The sequence below is a fragment of the Epinephelus lanceolatus genome, chromosome 22 (assembly GCF_041903045.1).
Source record: "Epinephelus lanceolatus isolate andai-2023 chromosome 22, ASM4190304v1, whole genome shotgun sequence".
In the NCBI taxonomy this organism is placed as follows: Eukaryota; Metazoa; Chordata; class Actinopteri; order Perciformes; family Serranidae; genus Epinephelus; species Epinephelus lanceolatus.
The window spans coordinates 15,795,601-15,816,599 of NC_135755.1; the positions used below are offsets into that span (position 1 = coordinate 15,795,601).

At 40.5% G+C, this 20,999-nt stretch overlaps 1 protein-coding gene across 1 annotated transcript in view; it reads right to left on the reverse strand.

The window, feature by feature from the left end:
* pacs1b (phosphofurin acidic cluster sorting protein 1b) overlaps positions 1-20,999 on the reverse strand; it is a 99,432-nt gene that overhangs the window by 16,860 nt on the left and 61,573 nt on the right. Inside the window, exons 4-9 of the mRNA XM_033609765.2 lie at positions 19,020-19,145; positions 11,505-11,649; positions 11,328-11,419; positions 7,202-7,279; positions 4,264-4,323; positions 444-604 (exon numbers count right to left, since the gene is read on the reverse strand). Of these exons, the coding sequence (XP_033465656.1) occupies positions 444-604; positions 4,264-4,323; positions 7,202-7,279; positions 11,328-11,419; positions 11,505-11,649; positions 19,020-19,145 (662 nt within the window). The remainder of the gene's footprint in view (positions 1-443; positions 605-4,263; positions 4,324-7,201; positions 7,280-11,327; positions 11,420-11,504; positions 11,650-19,019; positions 19,146-20,999) is intronic.

Here is a 20,999-nt window from a genome sequence, read left to right on the forward strand (position 1 = left end):
AACAAAGAAGTTTGTTTTTAGTTACTTAGACTTGCAAAAATAGGATTACAGCAACCCACAGCTGTGAGTTTAAGTTGCTCTGAGATGCTGACTTTCTTCCTTGAATGTATGTTTTAAAGACGTCATTGAGAATTGTATTTATTTATTAAAAATATTTTTTATATCCTGAAGTTTTGGTTTACATTTTCACTTTGATGGATTCAATATTCACTGACCCAGTTCTGGTTCATGTAAACCTCAAATAAACTTCCATATATGGCTGCAGTGAGCAGTTTTCACCAACAGAGGGAGCTGTGAATTGTCGGGGGAGGACAGCGAGTCCTATCAGTGATTGTATTGTCAAGCCTGCAGCACCAAAGTGTTTGTAGATGAAGCGGCAGATATCTCCAGGCAGGCGACTATGTGGTGTATTGCAGGTGTGTGATAAGTGATACTGCAGCTACCTTAGCTTAGGTTTGGGTGTGCTGAGGATGCTGTCGGTCTCCTCCATCTCCGGCCCGCTGTCGCTGGGGTTGTACATCTCCAGACTGTCGTAGAGCTCGTCCAGGTCCTCCTCCACCTCCTGGATCTGCTCCCTCGACACATGCTCCAGGCCAAACCCAACCTGTGAGAGACCCAGAGGAGGCAAGTGACCAACAGACACATGCACAGTCTGAGTCCAAGCAAACTGGTCCTGCTGCTTGAAAGAGTTGTTGTCACACATATATTTAAAATGTGTCAAAAACCTGCTCTCCTGAGCAGCAATAACCTCCCTACAGAGAGAGATAAGTTGATCCTAAACAGTGATACTAACAGCCAGTTTTTCCTGTTGGCAACAACATATACCCACGAGGCTCTGCAAGGCTGAGATTTCAGACGCCAAAATGGGAACGAGGTGAGATGTTTACACGCCACAGTGACCTGTTTTATATCAACGTAGTCAGTCATTCTCATAATCAGAGCACACATTAAACCAGGATACTGTAGCCTTGTTATGAGACTTACATACACTGACATTAAACTGGGTGTAAAACTGCACTACAGATGCACCAATCCTACTTTTTTCCAGCTGACACTCTAAAGACCAAGGACAATAAGCAATTACAGATTCAGAATCAATGCTATATTAATCTTTGTTTCATTCAAAACCCGTTAGTGATTAATCGTAGAGGCACAAACTCATGTACATGTAAGAATGTATGAATCAATATACTGTAGATTTTTATCTACCTTTTTACGTTGGCCGACAAGAGCAAACGCAGTACAACTAAGAATGTTTGATGACTAATATCTAAGACGTTTAAAGAGAAGTTTGGGACTTTCGCTGAGCATGGACGATGTAAGACCTGATTTACAGGAGCTCCTCAGGAATGTGTTAATATAAATATGCTTTAACTCCCTGCATCTGTCCAACATCCGTCTTCTGATTACATTGCACTCTTTGGGAGCCACAAGCCTGATAAATAGCAAGTTTTAGCGGAAAAAACGAGCCTGCCAAGTTGAGCTGGGGTAGGCCGCGCCGGAGAAGTCGGATGCTAACGAAGCTATGCTATGCTGCATTAAGGACATGATGGACGACTTACTAGCCGAAATTATGGCCAAGTTTGAGTAAATAAAGAAGTGACAACAGCTTTAAGGCTGCTGGAGGAACAAGCTGCTGAACAAGGTGGGACTATTTCGAACCTGGAGCGCTCAGCTAACAAGCATGATGACCAGCTAACTAGCCTCCAAGCTAACGTGGATGTGCTTTCTACTACGGTGGAATCCTTGAGCAAGAAACAGAAGTTTAAACTCTGACACGTCGACTAGTCTAAAGTAAGAAAACACGCAACAGTCAAAATTGAGCACAATTTAAGCTACAAGGTTAAAAACTGTCTGAAAAACATTTGCGTATTATTATAAGAGCCAAGTAAAACTGTTAATTGCATTTTTTCAATTACAAAATCATATTTTATTTGTAGCCAAAACAATTTAGGGGGAAATTCTTAAGGAAAATCAATTTTAAGCAAACATGTTTGATTATTACAACAGCATTTTCAATGGATGAACACAATCGTTTAAAACAACAATAAGTTAAACAATAAGTTTCATAGACTAGTATTTCTGGTGCCGACTATAGCAACTCTATAGGGTAGCAACTTTTAATCAATTAGTCAAGTCATTGCCCACATCCCTAGCTGCAACAACCCAAAATATTTCCTTTAAAAGAAACGCGCTGCAGCCTGAGAAAAATGCCATTTAAAAAATGTATGAAAGTCCAAAACAAATATGACAGTGGAAACATGCTACAGAAAGCCAAAACAAATACATTAACAGGAAGAATGCGGCTTATACAGAACACTGCAAAGTCAAAAACACACAAACAAATGCAACAGAAATATGCTGCGTATCCAGTCAACACAAGGGAAGTTCTCGAGGCCTCGAGGGGAGCGCTGAGAGGAACAGCTTGATTTTTGACCCAAGAGAGAAACCAGACAAGATAGTGTTTGTTTTTTAAGCGGAAGGAAAAGGAGAGTAAAGAGACGACATAAAAATGTATGTGTTCTTTTTTACATTTGGCCTGAGTCCATCCATCCATTTTCATCTGCTTATTCGGAGCAGGCCAAGCAAAGCACCCCAGACGTCCCTCTCCTCTCTCTTCCAGCTCCTCCTGGAGGACCCAAAGGCGTTCCAAGGCGTTGTTTCTGACTTTGAGTCATTTCTGTATTTTGTTGTTGTTGTTTTTTTTTAACTTCCTGCAACATGTTTTTTTTTTTTTATTAGTTTTGGGTTTTCTTGTGTTTTTGAAATGGTATCATTTCTGAAGCTGCAGCATTTTTCTCCTTATAGAAATGCACGTATGCTCACTCACTGTCTCTACGTGTCACTCTCTGGGTAGGTCACCTGAGTCATCAGCTGATTCACAATCGACCAATAGCACAGCAACACTACTATGTCAGCCTATCATCTCACTGCTCCTTTTTAAATATGGTTCTTTCTCTGCTGTAGGTCTGTCTTGCTGCAGTTGTGTGCGCCCTTTAAGGATTCATCAGCCTCATACGCCTCATCAGGCAGCAGCCTCAGTGTCATCAGCCACCACCAGCATCTGGACTCCATGGGGGGATTTATCCTGCTGCTCAGATGTCCCTCGATCACAAACTATCTCCCTCTGGTGTCCAAGCACCAAAGACTTCTGTTAAATCTTTATCAGCACATATCATCTCTTAATCTGTACACTCCTATTCTGTATGAAATATTATCTTCACTTCATTCTTCTGTCTCTCCTGATTGAACTGTAAAGACATTCTTGTGAGCCACAATGGATCGTTTCATAAGTTTGCATAAGCAAGAGACTGACACATCGTCAACCTCAGATACCACCAGCCAAAGTGCAGAGGGTGAGGCTGACACACCTTGCCATGCAGGCAAGCGAAAAACATTGAAGACCCCTGACTTAGAGTTTTTGCTTTGCTCTCCTATACAGCAGCATATAACCAGAACTGAAACAAAACAGATTTGACAGGAGAGGTCAAGAAGCTACATGCTTATATAACGGACCTCCCTTCAACTCAACCCCCTTAAATAAAATGATGATGAAAAGTCCTCAAGGACCCCACTGTGACGCCCCTCCCACTGTCTTTGAGGATGCTCTGGAAACCTCATCAGGCAGCTGGCTGACATGGGAGGGTCGCTGCCGTGAATAAGCTCACCTGGGACTTCCAGGCTATAAAGGCTGCCTCATGTTTCCACTTGGTCTCTCCCCTCCTGCAGCAGACATCCACCTGGCATCATTGCTTTTTGGTTTTACACCTTCAACACCTCCACAGCACACCTGACACACACCCGTGAATGGCTTTCATTACTGACTTTGCTGTCCTACACGCTCCACTGGTTATTTAACTCCCTTCCTGTCACATTCACTGAGCCAGTTTGTGACACCACAAAAACACAGATATACAGGCAATAAAAGTTAAGGTTAAGAAAGACTAGCGCAAGAAAAGCAACCACACAAACACCTGTGCTGTTTAGATAAGACAAACACATACATGCACACAGGAGTGTGAGATCACACACACACATCTTGATGGACTCGCTCCAGAAGTACACATGAAACACCTTTCTGCTCTATTTTAATCGACAATGTAGTGTTTTAGCTGAATCTCAGTTATTCTGCCACATCTCTCCCACACACCTCTCTGTGTCTTCAAAGCCGAAACTGAAATACACATCGACTTCAGCGGCAACACCTCTGGAGCTAATACACGCATGAAGTGGATGTGTGGGGGCAAAAGCCGAAGCACCTACCTCATCAGTGACTTTAAACCTTTTCAGCAAGGCAACAAACTTCTGCTTGATGTTGGGTTGCTGTGGAGAGAGAAAACAGAAGGAGAAAGAGGACAACATGAGGAGCTCAGGAGATGGATTTTCATATATGTGAGAGAAGAGATTCATGGCGTGGAAAGAGATGACAGGAGCGTTTCATGCTTGATGGCTCAAAACAGCAGCAGTTAATGGAAACACCAGCAGGACATATTTCTGCATGTCACATAAAGCAAGAGTGTTATCTATGCAGATATGTCCGTGCCCTGCATCTCGAGTTATTAAAGTAAAATACATGGGTTTATTGAGGTTGAAGTTGACGCCTCCTGTCGCAGATGTTTTTCTGAGTAGGAACAAAAGGCTGTTTATTTATTGAATAAGCCGGGTTATTTGAGAAGGAAGGTATAGTGCATGTAGAGTTTATTAAGAGTGACTCAGCAGCTTAGGGTTTTCTTCAAATGTGCTTTTGAAGTTTGAGCAAGACAGGAAAATATGAGGTGGCGAGACTGTATTGTTCTGTATAAGGCAGTGGATCTCCAGCTGCTTGAATTATTTTTGGCACACACTTTTTCAGACTATTTTTTTTTATAATAACTGACTTTTTGGAGACTCGCTGGCCAGGGGAAGAAGTTGTGAACACAACATCGGCATTGGCCCTCGAAATTTTACTACCTCCTACCAGTTGGACGTGCCCAGAACACCTCTAAAGGGAGGCGTCCCAGCCACCTATCGGAGAAAACTCAATTCAGCCACTTGTATCCGCGATTTCATTCTCGCTTTATATCTCTTGCATCTCTGGAAATATTAAGCCATTGTGAGCAGTTGATTTGTTGGATATTTTATGTGCTGGATTACTTGAAAGATTATTTGATCCATAAACAGCTTGACTGATTCTGCAGAAAACTTACTATATGGTGATATCTATAATTCAATTCAATTCAATAGAACTTTATTTATCCCGAAGGAAATTCTTGTGCCAGAGAATGCTTCAAACACTAAGCACAGTAATCACAATTTTAACGATTCATAACCAGCACCAACCGCACAACCAATTGGTTCCCCAGGTCAGGGTCACTCACTGGGCCCAGTTTTAGAACAATAGAACATTTAGTATCTGGCAAAATATACAAGATAGAAGTATTTTCATGGAGCAACAGCAAAAACCAGTGCCTAATAGAGTAACAATAGGAGTATGATAAGTACAAGAGTTACTAAAAATGAACTAAAATTGTGGAAAACAGACTGCTCCTGATAGTCAATGTAACACTGAATTTGATATAACACTGAAAGGAAAATTGCACATGACTGAGAAAATAATATTGCACTATATTGGCAAGTGATCATGATATTGAAGAATATTGCACATGGTGTGAAAAATATTGCAAAAGATATAAGCAGTAATGTGCATCGCATGAAGTATTCTTATGGTGGCGTTATGATTAGATGATCAGATGCTTGCAAGTGTAGCTGATGAGAGTGACCTTTACTAATTTACTAACAGCCAGAAAGGTTTGTGGGAATCCTAATTGTTGGTGACAGAATGAGACCTGAATTACTTGATGCCATATAACTGAACATCAACATTTTTTCCCGGAAAATATCTGCAAGTAAAGGGGTATATGTGGGTAAAAGGTGGATGGGTAGAGCTTTTATAGGGGACATTATGAATACTTCTTCAAGTTAGAGACAAAATCAGTTTTTATTTTGATTCTTAAAATCAGATTTAAAAAGAATAATACAACAAATACAAAAACTGCAGTCTACCTGTTTATTCATTTGTATTTAAAGGGACTCTAGTGCCAAATCAGAAGCTCATTTCTTTCAATTTTTTCGCTTCATTTTCTTTGATCTGAAGCATTTTACTGAAAACTGTGATCTTCTTACACAAAAAACCAACAATATTTGCATGCATGGGAGCACAGGAGCTGAAACATAACACTCCTTTAGTAAAATTGGGGTGTTTTTGGTGAAAATCAGCTTTGGGCAAAGTTTTCATTTGCAACATAAGTGGACGTCTGATTGGCTGCAGAGAGCTGTCATGTTTCGGAGGTCGTGTCCTAATTTTCTGTTAAAAAGTGGAGAGGGTCGACTTCATGCTGGACTCTGGGGATGTAAATGTTTCTGTGTGCGTGCCGAATACCGAACATGGCACAGGGACGGCTGTAATGGCTTTTGAGCGTGTGCTTATGTTTAACATGTGTGTGTCCTTCAACTCAGGCAGTGCAGAAATTATGGTTATTTTATGTGTCATGTGTGTGTGTGTGTGTGTGTGTGTTGTCCACAGGCGGTTGTGTTGGGGAGCAGCAGTGACAATCTCAGCGAGACCTCCACAGGAGCGCTCCATTAACGACCTGCTGAGACAATCTCCTGTTGCTACACACAGGCACACAAAAATAACACGAACACACCGCTTTCCTTCTGTCAAATTGCAAGTCCATTGTAATTTTCCGTGTTGACGACAATTTTGTGTGTTAATCTGCGTTCCAGCTGAGTGTTTGTGTATTTATATGTGCGTGTGTGAGGAAGAGTGTGTGTCCATGCATCCCAGGAAGTGGTTAACGCTGCTGCGGGGGCTTGTGGTGACTCAATGTTTTCCTCTCCGGAAAATTGGAGTGAATTGCATGTATCGAAAATAAGAGGGAGAAAACGGATTTATAGGAAAGCCAACAACAGAAAAAGCGAGGGAGGAGAGGAAGATAGAGGAGCAGATAAGGAGGAGAGGTTGAGTGAGGTGAGGCAAGAGGCAGATGAGGAGGGAAGGATTGGGGAGGCTAGTCGAATCAAATTTATTTGAAAGGGCTTTTTTTCACGAAGCAGGTTCGCCCACAAATTGCTTCACAGACAAAACAAGCAGGTACAGATAGGAAACCAGAGAGACAGAGGGAGGGAGGGATGGAGGGGAGGGTGGAGGTGTTTTTCTTACTCTGGTGATGGCAGCATTGGAAGGGAGCTTGCGACGCGGCTTCTTCTTCCTCACTTCCTCTTCTTCGTCATATAGATACTAAAAGAAGGAGACAGAAATGGAGGGAGAGGAAAAAGTGGCAGACCGGGAAAGAGGAGAGGTTAATTCTGGGTTATTACAACTTGGGTTTTAAAGGCTAAAGCTGCCAATATTCTACATTTTTCTCTCTGTCAACAAATCCCATTAAAACACCAAAAACAACAATGAGCTGATACCACTAACAAGTAAAGTCTGTGAACTTCCGTTGTTGCACTTGGTGACACGGGCACTGTATATTTTGTAATCCATTCCACAAACAGCACGCTGTCCGGGCGCTGCAGATAAGCACGAGTGCAAATGTAATATATTAATCCACAGCTTCAAATAGTCCCCAACAAATTGAGTAACACTTGATAAATATATCAGTGCCTAGCTGTTTTGAGAAACGTTTGTGAGACAGACAGGTCAGGGAAGTCAGAGATCCAGACTAAGGCGTTGTTAGTTTTGATCTTTTCATGAGATTTATTAACAATATGAAAAATACAGAATAGCCTTATCTTCATATATCTGGCCACAGTTTCTATCAGTTACGATAACACTGATGTCTGGTATCAGTGACATTGCTTCAACAAGGTCAAACAGCGAGAAACATGAACAGTTGGACGATTTAGTAGGCTACGAACGCACTGACTGTTTATTTAAATTATCTGAACCATTTTATTTCGAGGTACCAGCCAACTCAGTGCCTGTTTATCCAGTGATGACCTTCATTATGAGTTTCAGTGTGGCGAGCACTCTACCATAACTGCACTTATAACCTTTCTCCAACTAAATAAGTGTGTATGCAGGCTTTTTTAAACACAGGAAAACCAGTTAAAAATAGGCAATAGACTACACTCCCATTGCCGGTCGAAAAGAGCTGTGTACACATTTCTGTTTTTTTACTAGGGTGTCATGCTCAATGTCATCGACGCATCGGAAAACAGGCAAGTAAACAGTAGAAAGCAGCATGAAGGCCAGTGAAAATGTTAATGTGATTACCTCTTTTTCATATCTCTTGCTTTAGTCTCTCTCATAAACTTGGTAACGACTACATTTGGATGTTTGAGTGCTGCTCTGGCAGAGACAGACATTATTTTGGGGCAAAGGGGCTAAAATCAGCACCTCGACCCAGGTATCATATTTCCATCACTGCCATTCAAAGCCAATCTGAGCTGGAGCTCATAAATACCCATGACTACTGCAGAGTCATTTGCAGTGTTGGGCAAAAGCAACACTACAAGTAGCAACAGTACAAATTTAACAGCAATGCTCAGTTGTATGGTGGTAACGTCAAATAGCTTTTTAGCAGAGAGATAAATTAATTGACCGAGTAGCGTGGTAGCATTGACAAAAGTTACAAGCTGTTTTTTTTTCCCAGGAAAAACTCTGAAGTGGGGCGTACTTTTTTTCTGTGGAGGTCTGGATAAAAGTAAGGCTAATAAACTAAGGGTTAAGTACTGACACCAGTGCCACACCCAAGCATGTATATGTCAGGAAGCACTTTCGCATGACATCACATCCTAATCTTTCAGTATATTCTGCTTGCCGCTCCACTATTGGTCCACAGGTGTTAGTGGGGTTTTTTGTGCAGTGGGAAAGGTGCTTAAGGTAACTAACAACCTATCAACTGCAATGGACTCTGATCTGTCATCTGTCTTGGTGTTGCTAGATTCAAGTGCTGCCTTTGATGCTGTGTGGACCACAACATCCTCCTACAACACCAGGGGTTGGTCCCTTTATGGTTCAGTTTTCACCTGAGCAACAGAACACAAAGTATTGCATACAATAATTCTATGTCTTCCTGCTCCAAAATCAAATAGGGTGTTCCACAGGGATCAGCACTTGGTCCACACTTGTTTTATTTTTACTTGCTGCCTTTGGGTTAAATTTAAAAATACAAACTATAAGGGCGTTGGTGGCTTAGTGGTGGAGCGGGCGCCCCATGTGCAGGGCTGTTGCCGCAGCGGCCCGGGTTCGAGTCCGGCCTGTGGCCCTTTGCTGAATGTCATCCCGCCTCTCTCTCCCCCTTTCACGCTTGCCTGTCCTGTCCAATAAAGGCAAAATGCCCTAAAAAATATCTAAAAAAATAATAAAAATACAAACTATAGTGTATGACTGCTACGCTGATGACACATAAATCTATCTTCTTGTAACTCTCAGTGATTCCTCCCAGCTGGTTAAATTAATAGCGTGCTTGTTAGAAGTCCATCATTGGATGTGCAATTATTTCCTGCATTTGAATGCACTGAAATGTTGCTTGTTGTTTCTTCTATGCACATTTGGGAGGTAAGCTCTGTTGATACTTTCAAATTCAGGCTAAAGACACATCTTTTTTCTGTTCACCATAATCTCTCCTAATTTGACCTGCTGGGAAACCAATCAACTGACTGTTTTACCTTGTGACAAGAAGGCTTGATACCCCAATCCTGCTACAGTTATACTGCATGGTAAAATTCTAGTCTTCTGACCACTCCAAGCACCTTAACACTACATGTCACAATCACAAACTGGTGGCTGAGTCAATTGTACAAGGTGCCACCTGCTACTCAGTAACCATTCACTTGAATTCACACACCACTGGGACAGCCATCAGGAGCAATTTGGGGTTTGGTATCTTGCTGAAGGATACTTGGACATGCAGGCTGGAGGAGCCGGGGACTGAACTGCTGATCTTCTGATTAGTGGATGACCCGCTCTACCTCTGAGCCACAGAAATTACTAACCTCAACCTTGTTGTCATATTAACATTATTACCTGAGTAGCTGAGTCTCTGGGGTGTGCATGTTAAATAAACTAAAGTTGAAGTTCAGGTAAAACCAAAAGTAAATACCTGAAATGTCAATAATGATCCCTGATTACCAAAGAAAACTCTGTGTGTTTAAGTTTGTTTGAATAACCTTGGTGAGTGTTTAAAACTTGTATGGTTGTCTGACCTCTCATGTTTTCTCACCACTATCTTCTTTTTAGGGATGTTGCCATGGTTCCAGATTTCAGCAATTAACTTGATGACTATAATGTTATTATGGCCAGAACTACCCAAAAAAAAACAACCTAATTATAAACCAGCCGTGACCGATTTGCTCTTTTCTCCTTTATTCTTTCACGACTCACTGCTCCAGTCCTGCAGTGGCTCTCTTCACCCCGTACCATCACCTCCCCTCCCTCCTCTCAGCTTCCCTCCATCCCTCCTTTCAGCCTTTTCAATCCGGCCTCCAAAGCCTTGTTGCTCCCCTCTTATCTCTCTCCGTTGTCTGTTTGCTCCTTTCAAGCTCTCCTCCAATCTCCTCGCACCAATGGGCGCAGATTCCCCTCGCATCCCCTCGGCACCGTCACCCTTTCTCTCTCATAAGCCGAGAGAGGGAGAGAAGGTGACACAATAAAACCACAAGCTTTCTGTCTGTTTGTGAACTCATCCCTCTGTCATTCAACCTCTGTGACAGGAACAAATGAAGATGGCAGTGGGGTGGCCGCAGACAGAGACACAATTCACTTTGGATGAGAAAAACACACATTTCCAGGATTTTTCTGTACTTTAAAAACGTATTTTTTGTTTATATGGTGAAAATATTTGCCAAGAAAAACATTATTTGGTACAGCTGATAGGATGGGTTATACTTCAACACTAATCCTGCTCTGAAACTGATGTCTTACTACATGCTGTATTATTAAGATGGTAATGAATACGGGAATTCATCAAAATTCTGGGTATTAAACATGGAAAAATAACTTCTAACTAAGCTTATATACCTTAAAAGGCAAATACTGAGGACATCTTGAAAAATGACCTTAATATTTAAAGTGTAACCAGTATTTTTCCACCTGGACCCTATTTCCTATGTTTACTTTTGAAACTGCTCCAGTAAATCTTCAACACCAAACCCACCAAATCCCATTTAAAAGAACATTAATTTTATTATCATAAAACGCACTTTATTTTAAGTCGACAGAAACAAAATAAATCTCACAAAAGCCTTCTTGGTACGTCTCCCCACTGTTCTTAAACCATACATCACAGGACGCATTTCGGACAAATGTGACAACATTGTTTATACTCAGCCAAACACACCTGTCCATGAATAGGGTCGTCGCTGCCTTCCTGTTCTGATGAGTAGCTCTCTTCCTCCTCTTCAGAGTAATTGTCGATGTCTGGAGAGCGATCTGAAGAGACAGAGGACATTAAAGGAGAGGACAGACACAGGCAGACAGAGAGAGAGAGAGAGATGTGGCAGGATGATGTGCTTACCAGACATCTTCGCTTTGGGTCCCTCGTGGTCGATGGGCTGGCTGGACAGGGAGTAGACTCTGATCTCAGCAACAGGCACCGAGGCATCCTTAAGCTGGCTGTGGAGCCCCAGGACCTGGGCCCCCTCACTGGGGTGCTGCATGACCTGGATGCAGAAAAGAGAGGCAACGTTGGAATAATATATCAATGTTAATATCATAATAGCAAGTAAACACTAGCTGGTAACTAGTCTCTAATAAAAAGAGAACACTGTTTATTTTTTAACACTTTATTTTTAGTGTTTTTACAAAAATGTTATAAAACAGAATACAAACAAAAATAAATGTACAAAATAATAATAATAACAGAAAGGTCCAGACTGCCCTGTCTCTAAAAAGCTATTCATCCCTATGACACCACACCAACTGTCTTCTCTTAACACAATTCCTTCTGCCATATTGCCTAAGTACAATGCCATGCATGATCTAGGAATATCATAACCCCAAATTCTAATGAACCAAATTAACATTTACCCAAAACTACACAATTTCAGGACAGAGTCAAAAGAGAATACTGTTTCATTACTTCTACCATGCTCTTTATGTTCTCAGGACTGCTTGTACTTCGCGCTTCAAATGTCTGTATGGTAACTGGATAAAAAGCATTTGTGTATTTGGCACACTCTGCACAGAATATGTTGCAGAACGACTTGAAACTCAATTATTTTTCGTTCTTCTTTTAAAAGACTTTCAAATCTAAAATGAAAGAATCAGTGTCAGATTCCTTACTATTTCAATGTTTTTTAATTTACCTGGTTACAAAACTAGCTCTTGAAAAGAAATAACAATATGTTTACTTTCTTTAGTATTTAATCACCTGAAAATAAGCATCATTGTGTTTTCAGTGCCTCAGAATGAGCTGTTTATATCAACATAGGGAGTGGGTTCTCGTCCACGAAGATTGCCATGTTGCACTGCCATGTTTCTACAGTAGCCCAGAATAGACAAACCAAACACTGGCTCTAGATAGGGCCATCTGCGCCAGAAAAACACTTTTTTTTTTTTTTTTTACATGGAACTGCTTTATTTAGTGATTTACCAGTTTTAGTCACTGGGTCTGTTTGTTTTGTAGAGGAAGAGACCTCTTTGAAAAATTTGGCTCCTGGTTAATATCTCCTGAAAATAGGGATCTTAAGTTATCAGAGAAAAAGGTGTGCACACATTAGCAGGTGCTGAGCAAGTCGTCCATCGCCAACATGCCAAACAGCATGGGTGAAACACTGATTCGTAACATGAAACTGCTTTATTCAACATTTTTTGTGGTTTAAATCACCTGGTCTGTTTGTTTTGGAGAGGAAGAGACCTCTGCTGATAATTAAGCTCCTGGTAAAAACCTCCTAAACAAAGAAGAGTGAAGGAATTCTAACCGGGAGAAGCTCCAGCTGGTTGCAATCTGTAATCCTCACCACTAGATGTCACTAAATCACCCTAAATCTTACACACTGTTCCTTCAAATGTCTCTTGAAATGCAGCCTTCCTTTGCTTGACTTTTAATTCCTTTTAATTTTGTCCCTTTTTGTGTCTCCTGTTTCATAGTTTCAATGGGATTCTCGTCGTCAAATAAAAGTCAATAGAGTAACATTTATTGAGAATACAAACATGCATTCAATGTCACTGGTGGACATTGATTTTCAATGTGCTGAATAAGAAAGATACAGGTTTCTATCCATATTTTTACTGACATTTTCCTCTAACTCTGAATGTGCCCTGATGTGGTTTGAATTAACTATTGATTTTTTACTTAGATAAGATCCATCTGAACGCTAAAATATTAGCATGCATGTGGAAAGGAGATGACTTTCAAAAGAAAGACAGTCAGATGCATAAACTTCTACGAGAAATATTTTGGAAAAAGAGGCTTTTTTGAACCGTGGTCCCTTAATACACACAGCAGGGATAAACACAGGACATGTTTTAAATGCCATTACAAAAGGAAGAGGAAGAGGAAGAGAGACAGATGAGACAGACTGACATAGAGGCTCTGTGGAAACAGAGAAAATGTAGGGGGACGGGTGAGAAAAGAAATGAGGACAGATGTGAGGCAGATGTTGAGAGGAGGATGATAATGGAACAAGGAGAAAACAGGAGGCAGAAGATGATAAACAAAAATAGCAGCGAGGGATTAACAAAACCAGAAGCTGTCGCAGACGACACAGAAAACACAAACATGTGAGGCATTTAAAAAAAACAAATTTCTCTGTGCGGCAAACAGCAGCATCACGTCTCCTGTGTGTGTGCGTGTGTGTTTGTGCATCTAACTGAGTGACATCCAGCCTCTCTCAGCAGTCTGGTCACACTCGGAGAGTTAATGAAGTCTGAGCAGCTTATTATGGAGACAGCCTGAGCCACACATTAAAGAGAGACGTTACTGCTGTACATCCTTTCGCTTGGCCGAGGTTCAGCTAACCTGCCTCAGATGCTACAGACGCTGCCGGTCGCTCTGTAAAGCTTCACGCAGCTGCTAATTTTAACCAGTCAGAAAGACAATTATGCAAATCTGACAAGGCAAAAATCAAAACGATGCAACATACATATTCAATGAGAAACACTGCTATAAATGTGAAGCGTCTAAATTCACTGCAGGTTCATCTTCTCAAACTCTGCCACTCCTTTTTGAAATCCATTCAAAAGAGCCCACAGAGTTAAACTACTGCGGCGACTAATGTAATCCATTATGCTCAACAACGTGCAGTGAGTTCTTTTTAGAAATATATTTTTCATCACGCAGGTACTGTGATAACAGCGTTCAAATGTGACTTTTTTCCCCCACTTCCCATTACTGCATAGCATTATGTGCTTGTGCCGGCAGCAAGGAAGCAAAATGAAATTGAGGCAGAGCAAGCTGAACTTCTGCAAATGTTAGTTCAATGGATAAACTCAATTGTACTGCATGATTCTGCTTATGTAAAGGGTAACTTTGGTGTTTTTCAACCTGGACCATATTTTCCCGTGTTTTTGTGCTTGACTAATGGTCTTGGTTTGTCTTTCCACTGTGTCAACAATCACCAACTCTGGTTTGGTTATATAAAAGCTTTAATTCACCCAGTTAGATGTGAAAACATGCTGGTTCTATACATGCTAAAATTCCAGTTTATCTTAATGGAGTCTGGTGGGCTTGGCGATGGTGATTTTGGGGCTATTTGCGGTTAAACAAATAGGATTTTACGCTTAAACAAAAGGGTCTATCCCTATAGGGATCCTTTCCATACTGTTGTCAGACACTTAGAATAACAATAATAACAATCTGAGCCTGAGCACTTTGGAAGTAATTAACAATGCACATGACATTGCAGCCCCTTGCTCAATGCTGGACCAATTTAAAAAACCCTGTTGTTTCCATTAAGACTAAGGGTGTGTAAATGTGTTTAGCTTAAGACAGTTGTTTTGTCAGTGAACCTTGTGAGTTGTAATGGAGCTGAATTTACTACTGTTACCTTTGTTAAATGTTGCTGTTGTCCCTGGTTTCATATGAGAAGAGGAAAAGTTTGCTAGCCACTAGGCTAATTTATACAATGTAAAATGCCATAGGCTTGTGCTAATAACGTTAGCATCTTATATTTGTTTGCAATACATGTTTAGTATGGCAGTTGTTTTGTCGGTGAACGTTGAGAGTTGTGACGGAGCAAAATTGTGTGCCGTTACCTTTGTTTAATGTTGCTGTTGTCCCTGGTTTTACATAAGAAGAGGAAAAGGTCGCTAGCTGCTAGGCTAATTTATACAATGTAAAATGCCATAGGCTTGTGCTAAAAACACTAGCATGTTGTATATGTTTGGAAAACTTATTTAGTATAAGACAGTTGTTTTGTCAGTGAACCTTGTGAGTTGTAAAGGAGCCGAATAATGTGCCAATACCTTTGTTAAATGTTTTTGTATTTTGTTTGTTTGTTGTTTTGGATGAAGTAGCGGAGTGAACACGAGTGTAAACTAATTTGTTTTTGTAAAAGGGGAGGCGTAATAAGCTATGCTTCAGCCTACACCCTTTTCGGTCAAGATCTGTTCATAACGAATGAAATTTGTGTTGAATTTGAATACGAAACTTATTTGTTTATTCCATTTTTTCTCTTCTTTTTTTTACTCAAATGTATCTACAGTATTTATGTTTTCTACTGTGTAGATTTTGAGTTACCCAACCCAGTTACCCAAACTGATGACCGAAATAAACATGCTAAACTAAACTAAACTAAAATGTTGCTGTTGACTCACTTTACAATTCAGCTAACGTTAATATTATTAAAGGATCAGCAAAAGGCCTTATTGTAGTACGACATCAGGATCTCATAATTACAAGATGAAGTGTCAATTTTTTTTCAGTGAATGCGATGCGCTTCCGTAAGTTTATGATGTGTCATAGACTTACACGATTAATCAAGAAAAGTCAGCAGATTAATTCATGATAAAAATAAACGTTTGTGCCCTTACACTGCTGTAACCTGACGTACTGATGAGTTGCACCCTGTCTTATAATCTAAGGTGTTAATTAGTGTACATAATCTGACATACAATTTGATATTCATGAGATGTACCATGTAGAGTATATATCATGCACGTATATATTTTTACATGCATCCACATATTTATGCATAATGCTCTTTCTCTGTTGTTTTCCCTCTGACCTTGCTCCCTTTGTCCTGTCTTGTTGTAGTTAGCTGTGATTTTTCGACTTGTGCTGTGTTTTATTGGTTGTTTGTTTGAAAAATCAATAATGAAGGAAATTACAAAAAAGAAAAATAATCGTTTGTTGCCGCTTTAACCTTAAAACAATATAAATCATGGTTTATACTATGACTGCAGATAAACATGATGTCTGAAAGCAACTGACTCAAGAGCATTATGGGAAATCAGAGCAAATTTAAAAATCTGAGGTTACCATTTGTAGCTGTGCTTTACAGTGTTGATATAACCTGGGTCACTGAGTAATACGTAAATGCTGTAAGAGGGCAGAAGACTGTATTCCCGTGGTTTTCATTTTGAAAACTCAAGTAAGACCTCAAGTTCAGAAGCAAAGCATTTTTTATTTTCAAGCAGGTTCAGCGGTTCATCCTCTCAATACCTGCCGGGTCAGTGGAAACTGCACGTCGTATTAAAGCAGCACCATCAAAATGGCATGTCTTTGTGACTTCTGATAGGAACGTTTGAACTGGAAACCTGAGTGTGTCCCCTACCGCATATTATTTTTCTGACACACACACACACAGCGCTGGGCAGAGTTCAGACTTTTACTGTGCCTGTGAAGGAAATGAGTTTGAACCTATCATGCGTAAGAGTCTGCATTTGTGTCCTTTGCCCTCTGCGAAGCACAACCTGTCTGCTGAAAGAGCTTCATGAATAAAATTTAAAGTTGTTTTAAATGCAGAGGCAGCCACAGATAGCCAGCAGGCACCATGAAAGACTGGAGCAACACATTATTTTAGATAAAAAAGCCTTTTCTGTGCAGAGGTGGAATTCACAAGAAGGGTTTCTTTATTCATGCGCTCTATCAGCTCATTGTACTGTTGTTTGTGTTGTAATTTCCTCTTGATAAAAGCCTCAGCTGACTGTCGAGAGTGTAAACATCCCCGAGACAAAACCTCCTTCTTCATTGAGTCTGTATTTATGTCCTTTTCTGTCTATTTTACGGCGAGCCGGTTTGTTCAAGGTGTTTTACACTGTAAATAAACCCGACTTCACTACGAAAGCCACCAGACATTCATAAAGTCCAAGGACCATCCACATGTGCGCGCACACACACACCATAAATCACACGGCTTTTATAAAGGTTTCATTTTGTGAGAGACGGAGGGTTGTGAGGAGCTTTTGGCAGAAGAGGCTAAAATTTAATTGGGAGTTTGATTTATGGCGACGTTTATGGTGGCCGAGAAGAGAACGCCAGGACAAAGATCGAGAAATCCGAGGTGGATTTTAAAAGTGCACTCGCTTGAATTGAGTTTGGATGAAGGTTAAATGAAGGTTAGCACTGAAGAAGTTTTGAAAGGCGCCGCTGCGAATAAAAGTTTCCGAATGATTACAGAGGAATATGGAAGAATAGATTTACATTCTGGTTGATATTAGGTTACAAATCACTTTGTGACGACAGTGAAACAAAGTTAAACAGAGAGTGGACTGGAGCAGTAGGCAGAGGTTGCATGTTTAGGGAAATGAGCCTGTGACCGGTTGTTTGTTGGGTCAACAGCTCAGATCAGCTGGGACGCTTATGTCGCTGAAGAGGACGAGACTCTGCTGACTCAACACCTCGCAGCCTTCAAACACGCAGCTTAACCTCCATCTGCTGCTGTGGAGGAGCTGAAAATGCACAAAAATGTACTGAGCAGCTTTAAAGAGGAGCCATTTCTCCACCTATCCTGCAACAGGGTGCAAATGAACTGCCTGTTGGTTGTTTTTCTTGTTATAGATTTTAACCAAATGAAACAATAGCAGTATCTTGTGTCAGATTAAATCCAAAGTTTTGTTTGCAGCTGCAATTCCGCTTTATGGTAAAGTGGATCCTCTTGAAATGAGGACAGTTAAGTCAAATTTAAAACTGAAATAATGTGTCGCTAATCCTCAATAGGCATGTCACCACAAAAGAAATAGCTGACCAACTGTTAGTCGATGAGAAAGGTTATTAGAAAGCACGATTTCATTGGTCGCTTAGTCGCAAGATAAACAAACAAATGTGAAACTCTATTAGGAGCTGCACCTTGTCAAAATAAATCAAAACCTATATGACTGGACCATATGGGAATTTAATTTGAAAGGACAGACACAGGAAATGGTCAGGCTAATTTCCAGGGCTGGTACCTGCGGTTATTCCACAGGCTAGTTAATAACATGTCGGGCAGGAAATCCAAAGTGTGGGATCATTTTGAGAAGGTGAAGGACGAACCCAAGGTGATATGTAAACTCATCTTCATTGGTCAACTACAAACATGATGTATCATCTGAAACATGGAAGTAGCTACATGCCCATTAGCCCACAGCGTCATTAACAGGCGGCTCGCTCAGTGTGTGACGTGCACTTGTAGATAAAATATAGGCCTATATTAATGAAGGTTCATTAGTACGGTTTTGTATTTCTCTGTAATGTAGCACAGTGTTAACAATGTTACTGAAACTATTCTTTCTCACACCTTCAACTCAAACCATTGTGTTGCCCCGCCCAAAATATATCATTTAATGATTAAATTAATATCGTAAACATGCAGGTGCCTAGTCGACTAATGGCCTTAAATGGTGACTATGGGTCGACTGGGAGAATTCTTAGTCGGGGGCAGCCCTAGTTAATACCAATATCAGTGGTATTTCTTTAGGGTGTAAAGCTTTGAAGGCATTCTGGGGGAAAGAAGTGATACCATCTGAAACTTAAGTAAATAAGAAGGGAACGGGGAAAGACTTCTGGAAGGCACTGAACAGTGAGAGGTTCAGTAAGGACATTTTCTTTCAAACCTCCATGTTGGATTTCAGTGTAACATCACGTAAGAGCTGAATCGAGTTGTGATACCTCGGCCATGTTGATGAGTCCCAGAGCCAGGGTCTTGTAGCCCAGGATGGTTCGGTTCTTGTATCGCTTCCGACGCTGCAGCATGATCTGAAGCTTGTTGGCGTCCCTCTTCAGGAAGTGTGGGTACTGTGGGCACAAAATACACACATGAGCAAACATATGCACAGAACAGCTGACAGGTGGGTGACTTGCTAAACGGGTTCAGATGCAAACTGATATAGCGATGACATTTGTGTTTCCCAGGTCATGATAATCAGGCCAATCGTTGCATAAAGCACTCACACCCGCTGACCTGTCTTTGGCGTCCTGAAGTGTCGAGCCACTTTGTCACATCCTTGCTATGACATAACCCTTCATTAAGAATCTCACCGGCTGCACTATAAATGGAACAAAAACCGACTCCTGTAACAATGTTCAAAGCCATGAAATCACTCTGCTGCTCGGTTTTAATAGGCTTCCTCTCCACAGTGCCACTGCTGTAGCAAGTTAAATGTATAATGTATAATGTCTGGCTCACTGCACTCGCTAAGATCCAGAGAGAAGAACTCCCTGACCTTTTAGCAGCATTTAGAAACATCGAAATTGGAAAGAATGATTTAGAGCAGAAGAAACCCTGCTGGGAATTACATTAACCGTGCTCGGCCTGAAAGCACAGAGGTACTGAACGTAAAACGCTGTACGAGTGTTGATGCATGTCTGGGTCTGATGTTTATTACATGCACAGTTTAATCTCTGCACCTCTGCAACCAAAATAAACATCCTTCATGTTTATGGATCAAGACTGTAGAAACACAAAGTTGGAAAATTAAAAGGGGTACTATTTTGCTTTGCATATTTTCTGCCATATACATTTAAATGTTACAATGTTGGAAATGTATATTAAACACGGAAAGTTTCTACTAATGAAGTAAACATGCATAAAATATTCCTTATGAGCAAAAACCTTTGGCTTCAAACCATTCTGAATGCTCTTTCAATTTTTTTTTTCTACTTCCAAGACAAGCTGACATCAATTCGTGACAGATTTCTTTATATGGTCATCTGTCTCAGGCACTCTATAGCCTACACTGCTACATGAAGCTACAAGCTAACGTCGGGGAAACATGTAATCTTGGCTGTCAGTGTTTTAAATTTCTTCCTAATTTCAGAACATATTCCTACCAGAACATGTCCAGTTGAGTTTAGAAGCTTTTATTGTTGATTTTATCAGAATAGATTGCTGCTATACAGTTATTTCTTGGCAGCCTGTACACTGCTACATGTAGCTACATGCTAACATCATAGAAATATATAATTTTGGTTGTCAATGTTGTTAATTTCTTCCCAATTTCAGATCATATTCCTGTTGGAACATTTCCAGTTGTGTTTAAGAGCATTTATTGTAGTTTTTTTGTTGTTAATTTCTCCCTGATTTTGGATTATATTCCCATTGGTGCATTACTGGTTGTTTAGAAGCTTTCATTATTGATTTGTAACAAGAAAGAGTGCCGCTACAAACAATCATTCCCACATTGCCACTATACTGCTACATGTAGCTACGTGCTAATGTCAGGGAAAGTTGTAATCTTGGTTGTTGGTGTTTTAAATTTCTTCCTAATCTCATAACATATTGCCCCCAAACATGTTGTGTTGCGTTTAGAAGCTTTTATTGTTGATCTTATCGGAGGAAAGTGCTGCTATACAGTTATTCCCTGGCAGCCAGCACAATGCTACTTGTAGCTACATGCTAACATGATGAAATTATATAATTTTGGTTGCTGATATTGTCAATTTCTCCCCAATTTCGGATCTTATTACTGCTGAAACATTTCCAGTTTTGTTTAAAAGTATTTATTGTGTTGGGGTTTTTTTTCAATGAAAAAGTGCCACAACACTGGCCAGCACACTGCTACATGTAGCTATTTGCTAACATCAGGGAAATATATAATACTGGTTCTTGAGGTTGTTAATTTCTCCCTAAATTTGGATTATAATCCTGCT